Below are 20,763 nucleotides of genomic sequence, written 5' to 3' on the forward strand. Positions count from 1 at the left end.
CCCCTCTTTTTGTGTATTTTTGATGTGTATAAAAAAAAAAAAAAAAAACACCATGTGGGAGCTCAGCCCTACAGGTGTAAACCAAGGTAAACAAGTGCCGATTTGAGTTCTTGATAAACTGTGCTAATATGGGCCGTGCCTCTGACTGAAAGCTGGATTCTGCCTGGAGCAATAAAGTTAATTTCTTCCTGGTAGCAGGGCTTTCAGTTATAGAATACTATTAACTTCTGATTAACCACATTTTATTTTACATGACTGGTTCTCTTTAAACCGTGCTAGCTGAGACCCCATGGTCTCCAATACATTTAGTAGTTTTCACTAGTTTTCTGTTGTAAAAATGCTTGAAATGTTGAAACTTTTTTTCAAAATTCATAGCTGCACAAAAAAGTCTGAAACTTTTGTAATTTTTGTGCCGATATAGGCAGAGCTCATCAGGGATGGGACTCTAAGAACAGCCAACAAATGCATCATAATTCTCTTAAAAAAAAAATTGGAGTACATCTCTTATGGTGGTTTATTAACAGACACACAACTCTTAATGAATTTGGCGCATCTTTCGCCAACACACTGGGCATCAAGTTTTGATGAATTGGTGCTTCAGAGAGTATGTTCGCATAATCTGTGACTTGGATCTTTACGTAGACACACAAAGCCTCTCCAAATACTGTTTGAATACTAAATGGGAAATCCACATTGCTGTTCGTAAAATTATTTTTTTACAACGAGGCTTTGAAAAAGTCAATGAAAAAAAAAGTGAAATGTAATTTCTTTGTGGCTGGCTCTCTGTGAAACTTCCTCCCAACTTGACACTGTCAAGTGAAAGGCTGCAAAAAAATAAACATGGAATAAAAATATATATATATAAAAAAAAAAAACCCTAACCAGAGCTAAAGGCATTGTCAGAGAAACATTTTTCACGTGAATTTCTCTTTAAAATCGCTTAAAAAAAAAAAAAAAAAAAAAAAAAAACTTTGTGAGCAGTAACCTAAACACTTTTAATATACCACAATTAAAATCATTCCTTTTGCTGAATTATCCTGGGTTGGTGAAAATAACATTGTCTTGGTCTTATGGTTTATTATGACTATATCCTGTAATTGCTGATTCTTTTAGTAAAGAATGTTTGTGGACATGAAACGGTTCCTATGTCCCTTTTTATTTTTCTAATGATCGCATTAAAAGATTATTTTTAATGTCAGGTCTTGTTCTTCTGCCAACGTTTCTATGCCTTGCAGGTGCTAAGGGAACATAGCCATCATAGATTACATCTAAAGCAATGGAACCACTGTGTCCTAGTAATACCCGGCCCGCACGGTGCAATAAATCTTCTATATCTGCAGTTTTGTTGGATGATGATTATAAATGCTTAAAGGTTTCTTTTCACAGCAAAGCTTTTCATATTACTTATGGACCTGATTATACAGCGACCTCTTATATTAAAAAAAAAAAAAAAATACATTTTTAACTGTAGCAGAGATGGTCTGCCCATAATTCCAGATTTTAAGAGGCAGTGTTGCTAAATTACGAAAGGATGACCATCTCTAAAATGTAGAAAAGTTTAGTATTTGCTGCCTATGAAAGGACTTGATACACAGCTCTCTGATATGACGTGGTAGCACTTCACTGCATGGTAAGTCTGCTAGGTATTTTAATAATTCGGACATTTGTGCTCCAGAGCCGCTGTTCTTTTCAGAACTATGGTACAGGACGTTGCAGTTATGGACTGCGATTTTGTACCGTAACTTATGGACAACTGTCATTTGTCACCTAGTCAAAAGAAGCTACATTTCCTGGCTAGGTATAGGGGGTTAATAAAGGACAGACATTAAGGAATAGACATTTCCTTATTAATAATTCCCTTAACGGGACTGTCTGCAGGTTTTTGCTATGTAATCTGAGGGCAGTATGAGGTAGGGACTGAGACACTGATTTCAGGGATGTGTCACTTATTAGGCTGTGCGCTTTTGTTTCAATACAGTGAGTGATTTATCAGCAGGAGATTATCACTTCCTGGACTAGTTCTCATGTGCCTTACAAGACCAACTTGGCCCCCAGCACTGATGAGCAACGCATTGTCACCATACACTGTACACAGAAAGCTGTGTTGTGGGCAGGATTAGCTTTCTGAGCTCTGCTGCACGCCACATCTAAGAACTTTGATGGTATCACAAATGCTGCACCCAGTATACTAAAGCGACACATAGCTAGAATCAGGGTATTTTTCTCTACGTTATGCTGCTATCAGTTGAGTTATCAAGAACCTGGTGACCGATTCCCTTTGGGAAATGTCTTATTTTATATTTGTAATCCCAATAAAGTTTGATGAAATTTAAAGCTGAACTATACATTGCAGAATAGGGGTAAGGTCAAAAAGAACATCAACCTGGTGGCCTGAGAATAGGCTACAATTTTGCCAAAAAATATTCTGGTGTTCCATGTAATAATGGCCGTACAGACCGTACGGTCTATTGACAGCACTTCTACCCATAAATCCTCTTGGCCGTTACTAATCAACTCTGAACAGCATGCTGCATTGGTATTTAGCCTAATTTTGTCCCTCGAGTACCAGTTTGTGTGGTTTTTCCATTGTATGTATTTTCAACAAAAAGCAAAAAAACAGCTGACCGCACCACCAGGGCGTCCACCCGCCGAACACACCGACTTACAGCTGGAGCTGGCCACTCGATCGCGGGTGCTTAGCCAAAGAAGCATACAGATTCATTTTACGAGCAAAAAGAAAGTGGCAGCACTCACCAATCTTCTTAAAACAGATAAGCCTTTATTTCAATAAAATCTTCACGGCTCGGGGGTGCACATATGACAGAGTGTCAGATCCAAACGACGGCCGTTTCGCGACGATCTGGCGCTTCTACAGGTCAGTGGGTGGGCGCACATGACGTGGGAAGAAGTATGTGCTCAATGAACAACCCCTCCCACCTCAGCTCGCCCCTCCACCACACGAAATACTTAAAAAACAAGCATTTAAAAACAATGACATGAATATCGCTAGATTATGCTTATATCGGCATGAAGTTAGTTTCACTGTTACTCATGAGAGATAAAGATGTTTTCTCCATACCCACAATTACTATCACAACGAATAACCATCGGTGCATCCCCCAGTCCCACTTGGAACTTTACCGGAACATGTGAACAAGTCCTGGATACAATCAGAACATGGAGCATCACAAAATTATTATCAACGATGGCGATACCTGAAGTAAAATTAAAATTAACGAGACAGACACAAAATGCGGACAAAGAACCATATCTGAGGATCGAAAAGCAGAACACATTCACGAAAATACAATACATTATAGCGCAAAAGATCACCCTATCATTCAGTCCTATTGGGCCCATAGCTCCTGTCCGTATTATCCATCTCGCCTCCCGCCTTAGCAAGAGGTTATGGACATCCCCTCCTCTTGCAGGTAACTTTACCTTTTCAATGCCGGTAAACGTCATCACACTGGGGTTCCCCCCATGTACTTCTCGAATATGGCTAATTAGCCTAGGTACCCCCTTGCCTGATGAGACTGATTTGAAATGTTCTCTGAACCGTATATATAAGTGCCGTATCGTCTTCCCTATATAGTAATGCCCACATGGGCAAAATACTACATACACGACATGATCGGTCTTACAAGATATAAACTGTTACTTTATGGGTAATTGGGCCTATATTCAAAATCCGGTCTGTAACGTGATACCTACAATAGGGGCAATGCCCACAACGAAAATTCCCCTTTGGGGCACCCTGCTCGAGCCAATTATTTTTCTCCTTCGTAATATTACATACCAAAATGTCTCTTACTCTCGTACTACGTCTATTGGAGATCAATGGGCCTCTAGCTACTATACCTGTCAAGTCTTTGTCCTTCTCCAAGAGATGCCAATTCTTCCTAATGGCAGCTCGTTTATGCTGATACATAGGGCTATATTGGAAACAGAATGTGAACCTTTTTTCTTTTGCACCTCTCACTTCTGGTATGTTATTGGTCACCCCTTCACTCGTTCTCCTCATTGCATCCTGCAATAATATATCTGGATATCCTCTTCCTTTTAGTCTTTGACATTCATGTCATTGTTTTTAAATGCTAGTTTTTTAAGTATTTTGTGTGGTGGAGGGGCGGGCTGAGATGGGAGGGGTTGTTCATTGAGCACATACTTCTTCCCACGTCATGTCCGCCCACCCACTGACCCGTAGAAGCACCACATTGGCGCGAAACGGCCGTCGTTTGGACCTGACACTGTCATATGTGCACCCCCGAGCCGTGAAGATTTTATTGGAATAAAGGCTTATCTGTTTTAAGAAGATTGGTGAGTGCTGCCACTTTCTTTTTGCTTGTGATTATATATATATATATATATATATATATATATATATATATATATATATATATATATATATATAATGGTCATATAAAGCAGTTGATATATTTGACATCCAAATATGTAAACGACGTGACGGTCTCTACGCGAGCTCTGATGCATATTGAAGCCGCTGCGGTACCATTTGAAAGTGTAAGCCTTCTTTTATATCTGCAGGAAAGCCGCGGATTAAAGGCTTTCATGTAATTCAAATAGTGATAACCTGCTCCATTGTCACTGCCGCTTCTCTTGGCTTACAACAAATAGCCTGAGCTAAATGAAACTGATTGGATCGGATTGCCGAGCAACTCCAGCCATTGTTAAGAGAATCCGTTCCAATGCTTGTTATTCGGAGCCGTCCGCGAAGCTCTCATAACTTTCACTAACTGATTTATCATCAAGATAAAACTTTACAGCCAGTCTGTTCTAAATGAAATGCCAAAGCCAAACTAGACGTCAAGAAACAAATCGTTCTGTACTATTTAGGGATTTATTTTTTCATTTTATCTACCTAATAAGAAAGATTATTATAAATTAATAATGTATTTTACTAGTTTTAGTGGCATCATGTAGTTTCAAGGGTAAAGTCCTCATCAGTCATTTCAGGATACAGTTTTGTTACATCTGGATTAATTATTTTTTACCCCAGCCCATTGTAAGCATAGGATGGCAGATGAAAGAAAGAAACAGATGGAAACACCGATAAACAATTCCCTTGATGCAGTTTGTTAAAAAGAAAGATGATTTTTAACCAGATCAAATCGTGCAGCAGACTGCTTTATTTTATTGTTATTGATAAAGTTTTCAGTTGGAATGGAGCAAAATGGATTTGCAAAACTTGCTTTCCTCTCCCCCATCAGTGAAATTTTCACTGGAATCAGACCTGTTTCAGAGTAAATTCACACATAGGAGATTTGTTGCATAAATTTCCTTTTTTTAAACTAATAGGTTGCCTAAAAATATTAGATGTACCATAAGCTGTTTGATAGTTGATAAGACGTTAGACTGGTTTGCTATTGCCAAATATTTTGCCCATGGACATGTCCTTATGAAAACTGATATCAGAATTACCGGTACTTATCCTTTGCAGGTCCGGTGATGATACTCCACCACTGCGACCAGTCTGTGCCGTTCCTGGCTGCATCGGTTACATACCGTAGTTTATATTTATACCGTTAAAAAAGACACATGGCCGTAGAGTTCAACAGAGGGATGAGAAATGGTAAAGGGGATCGATATATGCCAACCATAATTTACCAATTGCCGATCCACTGGAGCAAACCTTCAGAAAAGAGCTTTACATATTTACAGAAATATATATTTCTTCTAAAAAAGCATCCCTTTTTGAAACCATCAATGGTTCCCGCTATGACCAGCTCTTGAGGTTGACTGTTCCACTAATTAATAGTTCCCATGGTAAAGAAGGTCTGGTCTCATGTAAAGGTTGAGCCTGACTTTCTATAGACCCAGGGACAGACGCATCACTACAATGCACGTGATCACAGCTGCTAATCACTGGGCTCAGCATTGGCTATGTGTGCTGGCTTTATGGTGTCGTCACTGCAGCCTGTAGCTAAAGACAGGGAGCAGCGTCAGAGAGGCAGCCCTGGACCTGTGGAGGGGGAGTACCTCTAATATTATTATTTTTCCCTAGTGTAAGCAAATGAACATAACCTAACAAAATTAAATGGAAATATGACTTAAATGGATGTTTGCGTGGTGAATGACAGCTCCCCTAATACAGTCAAAAATAGCAGTAGATCTGCAATTCCTGGCAGCACTAATGCCGACAGATATGCTATTCAGCTATTAGTCTTTAACATAGTCAAAGGTTGTGTCAACCATACCGTTTTGTTCATGCAATCTGTTGCTCCATTACTGAAAAAGCACTGTTTTAATTCTAATGCAAATATGGCTTGCGTTCACTGGGTGTGGTCAGAGCTCTTCCCAAGCCTCTGGCTCCCTGGCTCTATTCTCCGTCCATTCCCACGTTTCTCTGTTTGACTGACAGCTCACTGGCTGTTTAGTCAAGGTGGTGTGCTGGCAGGCGAGCAGCAGAACATGGTGTTGGGTGGAGACAAGAGCTGGGCAGGCAGAGGCTTGTGACGTGCTCTGACCACAGCCAAAGGTATGGATGATATCTTTCACAGAGCAACAGGACCTCATAGATAGTTGATCAATTTCTCACATTTTTTTAAAGGAATCTGTCAGCGTGAGGCGCCCCCCATGATCTGTCCACATAAATAACAATTGTACACGTAACAAAAAAACTGACTCAATTTTTTTTTTGTGCAATTCAAAAAAGCTCTATTTTCTGGAAGTAGAATGCTCCTTTAAAAATAAGAAATATGTCGATGATCCATCTGCTTTGTTTTCTTAGTAAATACATTTGAAAGAAAATTACATTGCTGTGCAGTGGAGCCAATGAATTAGGGTCTTGCCCACGTGATAGTTAGAAAAAATATTAATGAGGCGACCATACTGTTGGCAAAGATGATGAGTTTTCATTAGAGATTTACTTTGCTATGGGCCATTCAATGAAGGATTTTATAAGTTTTTTGGTTCCTGCCCCCAAATAGCCCCGCACTTTGCACGGACTACACCTTACAGCTTGACTTCTCCGGTAATGATTGGCCACACACAGCTCTCAGCTCATTTACTGCTGCGCCATTCCTTACACCTACACTCTGCAGCTAGAACATCGCTCTCTCGCTGTTCATTAGCGGATAATGGTCGGTTTGTGCAAACTTCTGTTATAAGCACATCACAGAGCGGAACACAAGTCTCCCATCACCAATCACTGCTAACTACCTTGTCCATACACAATGGATTCTGCTAATAATCACTGTAACAATCGATTTCTTTTCCTTTTTACAACACTACAGAAATGACCATAGACCAAATTCTGAGCAAAGCCATTACATGTTCAGGCATAGAAAAAGGAGACCTACTCTGCTTGGGAATACAAGTTATCATTGTTGGCATGTTCCTCATACAAAGTCAGTGTCATAATAGTTAATCAATTTCAATATCTTTTCACTGGAGATATTAATAGATTGGATTATATATTTTTTTCTGTTATCAGTTCTTTATGAACTAGTATTGCCTATCTATAAGGATACTGATCAGTGTCTCCGGTAGTGGGAATGTGGGACTCAGAGCCTTGGCATCACACTGTCAATATTGTATATACAAATTTGATATGTTGGCACGGTGCTACTTTCACAAACAATGACATGGCAGATATGTCCATCTACTGACAATCCTTAAAGAAGCACTCCCAACAAAGTTTTTATCCTTAATAAATTGCAATAATGAAATTAACGTATATAGCACTTTGTGCTTACAATTGCTCATTTTGCCTTTCTACCCTATTAAATTTTGTCTTTTCCATTAGGTCTATGACATCATGTGATTAAAAATTTACTGGCTGAATCCTTCTGAGGTCCATGTAGAAACAAGAGGTCAATTTTCCCTTCATGACTCATAAGTCCCTGCAAAAATCCCTGGCGAGGGAGTATGTTGCAGTTGGGTCAGTAGTTGAAGAGGGGAATGTTTTTTCAGGGAAATGGGACTTCCTGTTTCTATATAGAGCAGAGGAAAGAGAACAATTAGCTGGGTAGAAAGGCAAAATGAGCAATTGTAAATACACAGCCCTATATAATATGATGACTGCAGTAAATTAAGAAGAAACTGATCGGAGTGCTTTAAAGCACAGGCTTAGTTTTTTCTATAATACCATAAAAATGGTATTAGTTTTTTCTATAAGCCCATTCTATAACTAATCCTCTTTACCTGCTTCTTTAAAGCACCACTCTGGCTGCCCCCTTTCCCTGATTCCTTTGTTAGGTATTACGTATGTAAGTGTAATGCATGTAGTCACATACTCACCGGTTGGCATTTTCATCTTTTTTCAGCTCCACTCCTGTCGCTTCGGCATCACGTGATGGCTTTTGTAAGCCGCTGGTTCACTGACTGATCCGGAAGTCAGTTTTCTCAGTACAAGTCTGTGGGACTCACAGTAAGGCTACAGAGCCTTGTTCTTAATTCCCATAGACATGCATTGGGAAGATGTTAAAAGTGACTTCTATTTCACAACAAACCGCTATGTGATTTGGCCGATCACAACTGGAGTCACTGATGCTGGAGCGCGGCTGAAAATGGCAGAGGATGGCTAATGTGAATATTAGACTACATGCTTTACACTTATATATGTGATTCCTAGAAAAGGGGTTGAAATCTCTCCCATCCCCACAATGCTGGATTGGTTATTCTCCTTATGCTAAATAGGTTAGAAAAAAACCCTCAAAACTGGTGTGATTTTTACATTTTATTATTTACTGCCTGTTGGCCTCGGTTATTGGCCACTGCTACAGTCTAGTTTGAAATGCAATATAATATCCGTAGAAATGGGTATGGCACTCATCGAAAATAAAGATCCAAATTTTATTCCATAGGTAAATAGTGAAATAGGCATGAGCAGTACTACAGCTAGAACATGGCGGCCTTTTTCCTCTTACTTGACTCTTCTGTAATAAGCGTCATGTGAGATATTTTCAGTGAAAGCCATATCTATTTTTATTTCTGTGGATATTACTTGGCGGACTGTGCTGTTTGTTTATATGTAGGGACGAGTGGATCAGTGGATGTTCGGGATCTGGTACCTGGCCAGAACTTTATTCTAAAGTTTGGTTGGCTTACTAGAACCATACCCAAGCTTGAACGAGAACCCAACGATGGGGACCCAAACTTTGGATCTGGAAAATATTCTGTCTATGAATCTTGTCTTTGTTGAATGATTAAAGCCTTATAAATATGTCATGAACTATCAGCAAACGCATGGCTCCAGACTAATGCGAAACGAGTCCAGTACTAACTTCACTGCTCCCTAACCACCTTCTCATTTTCATTACACAAACATAAGTTACCTAGGATCTATGACGCCGGCTAAACTGTTGATGATTGCAATTTCCTACTTATAGATAAGTATAAAGATAATACAATTTCATGTAAAAATGGACTCCCAGTGCTGAAACTAGACACATCCCGAAGGCTTGCTTGTTTTCCTTCTTCGCACCTGCTGTCACTATGACCCTTTTATGGTTTCCTATTTTCCTTCATTCCTTGTTCGTCTTACCTTTGCATAACAATAGAAATTTGACGTATCCACCATTACGTTTCCTATTTGTTATTTAGGCGCTACGTGAAGAGCTTTAACTTTGATATAACGGAAGTTAAATATATACTCCTTTCCTCTTCTCACCATTAGCGGTGTATCACACGGTCATTAGAGATGTATCACGGTCTGTTCTCATAGATCATATGCACATGTGTTATCCCTGGAATTCCCTGTCTGCACAGCGATAACATCACTCTGTTTAGAGGTAGCAACACATTCCCCGGTGTAACCCAGCCATCTGGCCAAGACAGCTGCAGGCTTTGAGAATTTCTTGGGTCCAGCCTCCTGGATTTCTGCATCGGTGCTGATTATGTCATAATTCTTTGCCTTCATGTTTAACCAATTTTCTTTCCTTTATCTTGTATATGATTGGATCTCCGCTAGACAGAGGTAACCAAGGGCACAGTTTATGGACTGGACCCTAATGTGATGGTGTTTCTGTTTTGTGTTCATCTACTGGATTCTTCCGTGCTTGTGATGTATAAACATTTACTGCTCTGGCAATTGCATGACTTTTCCATTTACGTTTGCAAGATCCTTTTGATTTTCTTTTTATAGACCTCCTTTTTTGTATATGAAGTGTGGTTTGTTCTACAAATGTCTATATCTATATGTTTGTTAGTCTTCAAGTAGTCTCTGTCAGAGTTTCAGGATTTAGTTCTTTCTTAGTTTTCAGAGCTTTCTGTGTCTAGTCCTAATTTTTTATTATTATATAGATGCCCCTATAATGTTACATTACTTTTTTTTACTTATAAAAATGGGAACCTGGCTAGTGTTTATTAGTTCTGGAGTACATTCAATGTTTTATTTTTTCATAGAAAGCTTTGAAAGCTAAAATGTTACCATTATTCAGTGTAGTACCACAGGACTGGCCTTGCTTTGTGTCCATTTCTAATGCTTTTGTGTCCATTTTATAGAAAATTTCTCAAGAGCGAGAGAAGTTTGCAGATGAGGATAGTATTTTCTACACGTTGGGTGAATGTGGCCTGATCTCATTCTCAGACTATATATTCCTTACCACAGTTCTATCAAGTAAGTATGCCTGGTGATTAAATATGAATAGTATAAGCTCTGAGATTTCAAATTGAAAAAAAAAAAAAAAAAAGTTTGAATAATAACAGTAAATATGTGGGAAAGCCTTTAGACTAATATTTTCTTAGGACTCAATGTTGTTCCTAGGTTATTCCACTTTGAAGTGTATAAAAAATTTGACAACTGGGTGTTACGAGTTGGTGGTGTATCTCTGCATACTCACTGTCCACTCATTGCAGACAATGTCAGAAACACCTAATTGGCAAAGGGAATGCTAACACCCAACTGTTAATTCATTAATACTTTTCTTGGAGGGGTAATAGATGAGCTACACAACACAGAGCCCCTGACCCATCAAGCAATTTTGCCAAAATTCTGGTGTAATTTGCTTTGAAATTTAGCAAAATTTTTGTTCAATTTGAAGTTGCTCAAAAATTTTGCAACTTCTAACCTTTTCACGCCAGTTGCTCCCAGCACCGCCAATATGGGCAGAGCTGGGTCCGGAGGGGCATATGCTAAAGAGGAGTGACTCCACAACTCGTCTAATTCTTTAAAGGGAACCTGTCACCCCCCCAGGCGTTAGTAACTAAAAGAGCCACCTTGTGCAGCACTAATGCTGCATTTGGACAAGGTGGCTCTTTCAGTTATGCTCCTTGCATACGCTGAAATAAACACTTATAAAATGTGCCCCCTCATACCGTGAAATCACCAGGGAGGTGGGACTTTCCTTCCTAATCATACGCAGCACAGCCGTCATTCATACCCCCTTGGCGCCGGGCGTCTTCTGACATCATTTGATGTCAGGCTGACTGCGCCTGTGTGGCCGCGCTGCCCGAGATCCCACCCCGAGGAGATCTTCGCCTCTCACTCATCTCCTTCCGCCTTCTTCAGACTGTGTGGCGTCAGCTGATCCCTAATCGCATGCCATGGCCGTGACGGCACACAGTCTGAAGAAGGCGGAGGGAGATGAGTGAGAGGCGAAGATATGTACTGCGCATTCCCATGAATCCCAGCCCCGCAATGTGAATGAATCAGAAGACACTGCGGGGCGGGATCTCGGGCAGCGCGGCCGCACAGGTGCAGTCAGCCTGACATCAAATGATGTCAGAAGATGGGCAGCGCTAACTGCGCATGGCCAAGGGATAGCATAACAGCGCAGGCGCCGGGACAGTTCAAAACAACGCTGAGGAGGTGGTGCCCGGCGCCAAGGGGGTATGAACGATGGCTGTGCTGCGTCTGATTAGGAAGGAAAGTCTCGCCTCCCTGGCGATTTCACGGTATGAGGGGACACATTTTATAAGTGTTTATTTCAGAGTGTGCAAGGAGCATAACTAAAAGACCTTGTGCAGCAGTAATGCTGCATTTGGACAAGGTGGCTCTTTTAGTTACAAACGCCAGGGGGGGGTGACAGGTTCCCTTTCAATAATCTTAATTCAGTCAAGTTTGTGGCAAGGTGCATGGCATTCGTCAGACGCTCCTCATTCATCAATAGGTGTGCGCCTATTAATGAATTAGGAGCATCTGACTCTTTCATGCCCCATCACCAAGATAGGCAAGAAAATCTTTGGCCTTGATGAATTGGCCGTTCTGTGAAGATATGTTCAAGCATGTACTACTGGGTGGTAACCTCTTATGGATTGGCATATTAGGGATTTTTTATCCATGACGAGGAACTTTTATTCTTGTTACAAACAAATAGCGCAACAGACGGAAGGCCAGTCACTGCAACATTCATTGTCTATTGTGCTACTGGAAAGAGCCAAGCGCTGGGCACCCCCATAGGGAATGAATAAAGCAGGTTGAGCATGCGCACTGCATCGGCAATTTACCATTTAACAGTAGAAAAGGTTCACCCATTCTACCAGTCTGTAAGGATCAACAAGTTCTGTGGATAGGTGATACAGTGGTTGTCCCACGACAAAATGTTTTTTTTTTCCTACACTTTTCTCTTAGAGTTGATTTAAATATGCACATTTTCATGTGCCAAATCTTACTGTTACTTTTTCCAGCTAACATGCAGGTTGTGGTGTAGGAATTGTCTATTTCCTGCATGTTTGCCTGATTGATTAGTAGCTTAGAAAGGTTTTGCCATAAAATATAGGCAGAAGCTTTGCTCAGCCCGTGCTTGTCTAATGCTGTGTCTGAGAACCGGAGTCCAGATGCGTTTACAGACCGCTAAGGAACATCAAGCTAATGAACTGTATGTAAAAGGGGATGAAAAGCAATCTGCTATTGTCCTCAAGCAGTGACAGCCTACATCCGCTGCCTAATAGCCTGCTGCTTATTCTCTCCTGTGATTTCTTCAGCATTAAAATATAACAGGTCTGTTCATACTCGGGGTTTACAAGACACCTTGGAGTTCTGTTAATTTCTGCTAAATCAATGGCTGGTTATAAAATTGACAATATAACCTAATGACAAGGGCCTTGTTGAAAATAAAGGCATATTTAAAAAAAAAAATATTACAAAAGGTATGCAGACATAGTAATCCCTATGAAGAAACGGCATTTGGGTATAGAAATAAGACCTGTACAAAGAATGCAATAGTCATAGACTGTGTCAGAATGGGGTGACATTGGCTCTGGGGCCATTGTTTATTTACATACAAATATAAAATTTCCCTCATTCATAAATTGGCCTTTGCTTCTATATTATTATAATCCCTTACCGATACATGACATATAGCTACGTCATGTGTTGGCTCCCTGACTTTGATGAGGGCTCAGTAACTGAGCCTGCATCCTTCTCAGCAGATGATGGCTGTGAGTGATGTTCAGCCATCATCTGCCTCTAACAGCTGCCCGTGGAGTGCAGCTCCACCCTTTGACTGCTGACCTGTTGAATGCCGCTGTAGTTTAAAAGTACGGTAAATATCCCGATCGGTTAACGGCATAATGAGAATAAAATCTAAACACTGAAAGTAAAAAATATATTAAGAGACTGTCAAAAACGACTGGTCCCAATCCTTGCTTCCTCCTAACGTATCCATGGTTCAGTGATGGTCAATGGAGCAGATCTGTTTCCTTCCAACCGGAGCCGAAGGCTCCATCAAAGGATACAATATATAAGGAAATGGGGGGCACAATAGGTAGAACGTGCTTGTTAGCTATGGTCCAGCCTTTATAATGTTAGGGCATTTCAGATAAGCTGGCAAATCCGCTCATCAGTCGTTTGTGAAATAAGTTGGATAAAATGATAATTCTTTAGAAATAGTAACATGACATTTTAGACACTTTGTAGCGTAGATTTTGGTCCATGTGTCCAGATTGGTCATGAATTTGGTCTCATATTGTTTTTTTAGCTGTAGATTGTAATTAGAAGCGGTGAAATGGCGTACAGAAATACTGCTTCACAGCTCGTATAACGAGGTCTTCGCTTTCTTACATTGCCATTATGTAGTGGAACACTGTGCTCTGGCTGTGAATTATGAAAGTTCTAATAATCATGGCAGAATAATGATTGGCCGCCTGGTGCTTTTTACATCCCGCAGTGCTGAAAGCTGCTTCTCTGAAAGGAATGATGGCATTGTGGGAATAGGCATCCCGGCAGTGACGGAAAGTGGAGAATATACGAGGCGGTGCGGGCTTGTTTCGTATGTGCATGCTGTGTACAATTACACGTACAATACCTTCGCGGGATCCCTTTCTTTTGTAATCCAGTGTGATCATGAGCATTTGTATTCTTAGCTCATATTTCTGGTAAACTCGCCAGGTGACTAAAACATGCTTTCTTGTATTATTATACTGCATGGTTCCTGATCTTGAGCCCTTTATTGTCTTCATTGAAAAATCAGGTGATGTCTCTACTGACACCATTACTTGGCCTTTTTTTTATCTTTTAACTATGTTTTTATTTTCTTCTTTTTGTATCTTTGTTGATTTGCATGGTACTTTGCACATGACTGGAGAACAACTCTTGGAACAGGTGATGGATGGGCTTATATCAGTTGAATGATGTCTCTGATGATAGAAAAGTAGATGGCAATCTACACCACTATAAATAAAATGACAAACCCCAAACATGAAGCAAAATGACAAAAAAAAATCCTATTTTCTGACATCCCATTCATCATTATTGCGGCTCCTTGAAGACCTGGGCTGTCATCTGTGATGTGGTATGATCAGACCATGTCCCTGCACGGTCAGACACGGCCACTACCCAGTGCACAGCAGGGGCACATTTATAAGATTATCTCAGCACAGGAACATTATATAAACACATCCAATAATTGTGGAACTTATTATTATTCAAAGATCTGTTGATTAAAATGAACTTTTGTTAGTGGGGAAAACCTCTTTCTACTTTAAAGAGGACCTATCACCTTTACAGATATTAGCATATATCATAGTAAAGAGGCTGTTGTAAATATAAACATGGAATAACTCACCTTTGAAAGCACAATATCTGTGAATAGAAGAATTATGCAACATTAAATGGTTCTCTGGTGACTTTAACATTTGGCAGGTTTGGCTGACTTATGTTTTTAACCTTCTCCAAATCTTTTTAAGTAAAGCTAACACTATCAGAAGGCGGACGTATATACAGCACCACAGAATAGGGTCACTGTTTGGTTTAATATATATTTACGTCTGCATTTCTCAGACCTGAATATAATGAAATGATTCTAGTATATAAAGAGGAGCTGTGCAGAGAAATAAGAATGTATGTGCTTATGTAAATATGGAAGATCCATCTGACCAGATCTGCATGTGTCATCCCTTTCTGCTTTTGGTACTAAGCAAACCGCTGTGGCCAAATAATTATTTAAAGGGAATCTGTCACCAGGTTTTTGCACCTAATATGGGGGCAGATATCATGATTCTAGTGATGTCCCTTGCTGGGCTGCTTACTATAGTTTTGATAAAATCACAGTTTAATCAGAAGGAGTTTATCACTAGAAGACTAATAAATGTGCTGCGCGGTATTTCTGCCTATCCACAGTGTACACAGAGCTGTCAATCAGTGGTTGTGTCAGGGTTAGACAGCATTCAGTGAACTGGTACATCTGCAGTAGAGGACACAGTGATTTTCTTCAAGCTTCAGCAAACATCAAAATAAGTCACACACAACTGGGATCAGGGTCTCGGCCCCTACATCTTGCTGGTCTTAGCTGGTTAGCTAAAACATAGTGACTGAATCCCATCAGTAATGATTGTGAAGAATTTTTCCTAATAAATAATTACATTGGAGCAGGTCAGCAGAGTTTTCTTTTAGACTTGTCATTGATTTCTGATGTATAAAACTCTGTGCCTCGTTAGTTATTTTTCTCTATTTGATAAAATCCTTTCTGCCACTTTCCTAGCAATACTTGAAAAGAGCATCATAATGATGTGATCAGCTCATTTACTCAGGACCATGAGATCTTTCATTTCGTGTCACCTTCTTTAAATCGAGTGTCTCCGTTTTACTGCATAATAATGCTGTGCTCAGCATTTTCTTCCGAGGTGGGCTACGAAATCAATAGCGTGACCGTGTGACCTACGAGAGCATTGATTGATTGTAATGTAACAGTGTTTGACTAGAGAAGTCCTGAGATTAAACGCACTGAGAAAATCTCCCGTGTTACAGACAAATGAATTCCCATTTTGAAGACTCTTAGATCTCAGTTCCAGATTTCTTAATAAAAATACAATTCAATGCTGGACTTGTGTCTTGGTAATTACAGTGCCTTGCGAAAGTATTCGGCCCCCTGGAACTTTTCAACCTTTTCTCACATATCATGCTTCAAACATAAAGATACCAAATGTAAATTTTTGGTGAAGAATCAACAACAAGGTGGAACACAATTGTGAAGTTGAACGAAATTTATTGGTTATTTTAAATTTTTGTGGAAATTCAAACACTGAGAAGTGGGGCGTGCAATAATATTCGGCCCCTTTCCTTTCAGAGCAGCAAACTCACTCCAGAAGTTCATTGTGAATCTCTGAATGATCCAATGTTGTCCTAAATGCCTAATGATGATAAATATAATCCACCTGTGTGCAATCAAGTCTCCGTATAAATGCACCTGCTCTGTGATAGTCTCAGGGTTCTGTTTGAAGTGCAGAGAGCATCATGAAGACCAAGGAACACAACAGGCAGGTCCGTGATACTGTTGTGGAGAAGTTTAAAGCCGGATTTGGATACAAAATGATTTCCAAAACTTTAAACATCCCAAGGAGCACTGTGCAAGCGATCATATTGAAATGGAAGGAGTATCATACCACTGCAAATCTACCAAGACCCGGCCATCTCTCTAAACTTTCATCTCAAACAAGGAGAAGACTGATCAGAGATGAAGCCAAAAGGCCCATGATCACTCTGGATGAACTGCAGAGATCTACAGCTGAGGTGGGAGAGTCTGTCCATAGGACAACAGTCGTACACTGCACAAATCTGGCCTTAATGGAAGAGTGGCAAGAAGAAAGCCATTTCTCAAAGATACCCATAAAAAGTGTAGTTTAAAGTTTGCAACAAGCCACCTTGGAGACACACCAAACATGTGAAGAAGGTGCTCTGGTCAGATGAAGCCAAAATCGAACTTTTTGGCAACACTTCCAAACGATATGTTTGGTGTAAAGGCATTACAGCTCATCACCCTGAACACACCATCCCCACTGTCAAACATGGTGGCGCAGCATCATGGTTTGGGCCTGCTTTTCTACAGCAGGGACAGGGAAGATGGTTAAAATTGATGGGAAGATGGATGGAGCCAAATACCAGGACCATTATTGAAGAAAACCTGTTGGAGTCTGCAAAAGACCTGAGACTGGGACGGAGATTTGTCTTCCAACAAGACAATGATCCCAAACATAAAGCAAAATCTACAATGGAATGGTTCACAAATAAACGTATCCAGGTGTTAGAATGGCCAAGTCAAAGTCCAGACCTCAATCCAATCGAGAATCTGTGGAAAGAGCTGAAAACTGCTGTTCACAAACGATCTCCATCAAACCTCACTGAGCTCGAGCTGTTTGCCAAGGAAGAATGGGCAAGAATTTCAGGCTCTCGATGTACAAAACTGATAGAGACATACCCCAAGCGACTTGCAGCTGTAATCGCAGCAAAATGTGGCGCAACATAGTATTATGTTAAAGAGGCCGAGTATTATTGCACGCCCCACTTTTCAGTTTTTTAATTTACACAAAAATTTAAAATAACCAATAAGTTTAGTTCAACTTCACAATTGTGTTCCACTTGAACTTGATTCTTCCAGGGGGGCCGAATAATTTCGCAAGGTACTGTATATGTTCCATTTGCAGTCAAAGTATAAAATAATCCCAGATTTGGTCAAATTGTGTCCCCCTGGCAGCCAGCGGGCTGAAATCTAATGCTACTAAGCGGCAGCAATGTCTGCAGCAATGCAGTCCGCACCAGACCTGCATAGATCTGCGCTTAGAGAGCGGGATTGTTGCAGAAACCAAAAACAGAGACTGACATTGGGACAAGAACAGAGACCATGGAGGAGATCAGAGTAAGGATTGCAGCCCACAAGGTTCTTCTATGCTTTTTATATTTAAAGGGGTTTTCCGGGTTCAAAAAACTCCTGTGCCCCTCTGCCAACCAGCTGCCCTTTGTTCTTGTTTGAAAAAACAAACAAACTGCAGTCACGAAACAGGAGTTTCCCAAAACCAGAAAATCCCTTTAAGGTTGAATAATAGATGCAGTATGATTTACTGATATTTATAACATTTATAATAAACTAGATGGTGGCCCGATTCTAACGCATCGGGTATTCTATACAGCCACGTAGTATATAGCACAGCCACATAGTATATAGCACAGCCACGTAATATATAGCACAGTCACGTATTATATAGCACAGCCACGTAGTATATAGCACAGCCACGTAGTATATAGCAGCCACATAGCAGCAGCTACATAGTATATAGCACAGCCCATGTAACAGACAGCCACGTAGTATATAGCACAGCCACGTAGTAAATAGCAGCCACGTAGTATATAGCACAGCCCACGTAATATATAGCACAGGCAACGCAGTATATAACACAGGCCACACAAGATATAACGCAGGCCACGTAGTATATAGCAGCCAGGCAGTATATAACACAGCCCACATAATATATAGCACAGCCCACAGAGTATATAAAACAGGCCACACAGTATATTACACTGCCCACGTAGTATATAGCAGCCAGGCAGTATATAACACAGCCCACGTAATATATAGCACAGCCCACGTAGTATATAACACAGCCCATATCCCTGTTAAAAAAAAAATTTAAATAAAAAAGTTATATACTCCGTCGTCCACCGAAGCTGTCCCGACGCGTGTGATGCTGCCGCAAGCTTCCGTTCCCAGAGATGCATTGCGAAATTACCCAGATGACTTAGCGGTGTCGGGAGACTGCTAAGTCATCTGGGTAATTTCGCAATGCATCTCTGGGAACGGAAGCTGGCGGCAGCATCGCGCGCATCGCTGGACGTCGAAAAGTGAGAATAGCACAATTTTTTATTTTTTTAATTATTTTTAATGTTATATCTTTTTACTATTGATGCTGCATAGGCAGCATCAATAGTAAAAAGTTGGTCCGGGATGACACACTGGCACTGACTGGAGGGGAGTAGGGAGGGGGCACTGACTGGAGGAGAGTAGGGAGGGGCCAATTCGCGGCCAGACTAAGCCTGTCGCTGATTGGTTGCAACCTGCCGGCCGCAACCAATTAGCGACGCTGGATTTCCTTTACAGACAGTTGGAAATACCCCTTAGACGATTATATAGATAGACTAGATGGTGACCCGATTCTAACGCATCGGGTATTCTACAATATGTATGCATGTATGTACGTAGTATATAGCACAGCCACGTAGTATATAGCACAGCCACGTAGTATATAGCACAGCCACATAGTATATAGCAGCCACGTAGTATATAGCACAGCCCAACGTAAGGCAGGCTGCCACGTATTATATAGTAGCCACGTAGTATATAGCAGCCACATAGTATATAGCACAGCCCACGTAATATATAGCACAGGCCACGCAGTATATAACACAGGCCACGCAGTATATAACACAGGCCACGCAGTATATAACACAGGCCACGCAGTCTATAACACAGGCCACGCAGTCTATAACACAGGCCACGCAGTATATAACACAGGCCACGCAGTATATAACACAGGCCACGCAGTATATAACACAGGCCAGGCAGTATGTAACACAGGCCAGGCAGTATGTAACACAGGCCAGGCAGTATGTAACACAGGCCATGCAGTATGTAACACAGGCCACGCAGTATGTAACACAGGCCACGCAGTATATAACACAGGCCACGCGGTATATAACACAGCCCACGCAGTATATAAAACAGCCCACGCAGTATATAACACATCCCACGCAGTATATAACACAGCCCATGCAGTATATAACACATCCCACGTAATATATAACAGCCCACGCAGTATATAGCAGTGTGGGCACCATATCCTCCGTTGTCCACCGAAGCTGTCCTGACGCGCGCGATGCGGCCGCCAGCTTTCATTCCCAGAGATGCATTGCGAAATTACCCAGATAACTTAGCTGGCGGCCGCATCGCGCGCATCAGTGGACGTCGAAAGGTGAGAATAGCACATTTTTTTTAATTATTATTATTTTTAACATTATATCTTCTTACTATTGATGCTGCATAGGCAGCATCAATAATAAAAAGTTGGTCCAGGATGGGGCGACACACTGGCACTGACTGGAGGGGAGAAGGAAGGGGCCCATTCGCGGCCGGACTAAGCCTGTCAGCGACGCTGAATTTCCATTACGGAAGTTGCAGACAGACAAACAGACGGAAGTGACCCTTAGCCAATTATATATATAGATGGTATATTATATGGTTTTATTAGCGGCTCCTGACATGAATTCATGTTCCAACAAACACTATGATGTCTGCTCAGTATTAAGTGTTAAAATGAATATAACATTAACAAGTAATATTAAACATTATTAACATATCAATAGTTCATCAATGTTAAGTTCATCCTTTTGGTTTGTCGTTCCACAACTGTTGGGGTCTCTTACGTGACACCTTGGGAAAATGAATTGCCCACCCCTTCAGCATGTTGTATTTAAAGAGAATTTGTTAGGATCAGCCTTTCTAAGCCGTCTATATGGATATGTAGATCATAGAAAGTTTAATAAAATACCTTCTTGAGAACTACAATTTGATATCTTATTCCAGGGAAATCCAC

The 20,763-nt window shown here is 40.8% G+C and overlaps 1 protein-coding gene across 1 annotated transcript in view; it reads left to right on the top strand.

The window, feature by feature from the left end:
- Window positions 1-20,763, top strand: part of MICU1 (mitochondrial calcium uptake 1) — a 294,629-nt gene that overhangs the window by 147,003 nt on the left and 126,863 nt on the right. The window contains exon 6 of the mRNA XM_077259125.1: window positions 10,468-10,582. Within this exon, the coding sequence (XP_077115240.1) occupies window positions 10,468-10,582 (115 nt within the window). The remainder of the gene's footprint in view (window positions 1-10,467; window positions 10,583-20,763) is intronic.

Source organism: Ranitomeya variabilis, chromosome 4 (assembly GCF_051348905.1).
Source record: "Ranitomeya variabilis isolate aRanVar5 chromosome 4, aRanVar5.hap1, whole genome shotgun sequence".
In the NCBI taxonomy this organism is placed as follows: Eukaryota; Metazoa; Chordata; class Amphibia; order Anura; family Dendrobatidae; genus Ranitomeya; species Ranitomeya variabilis.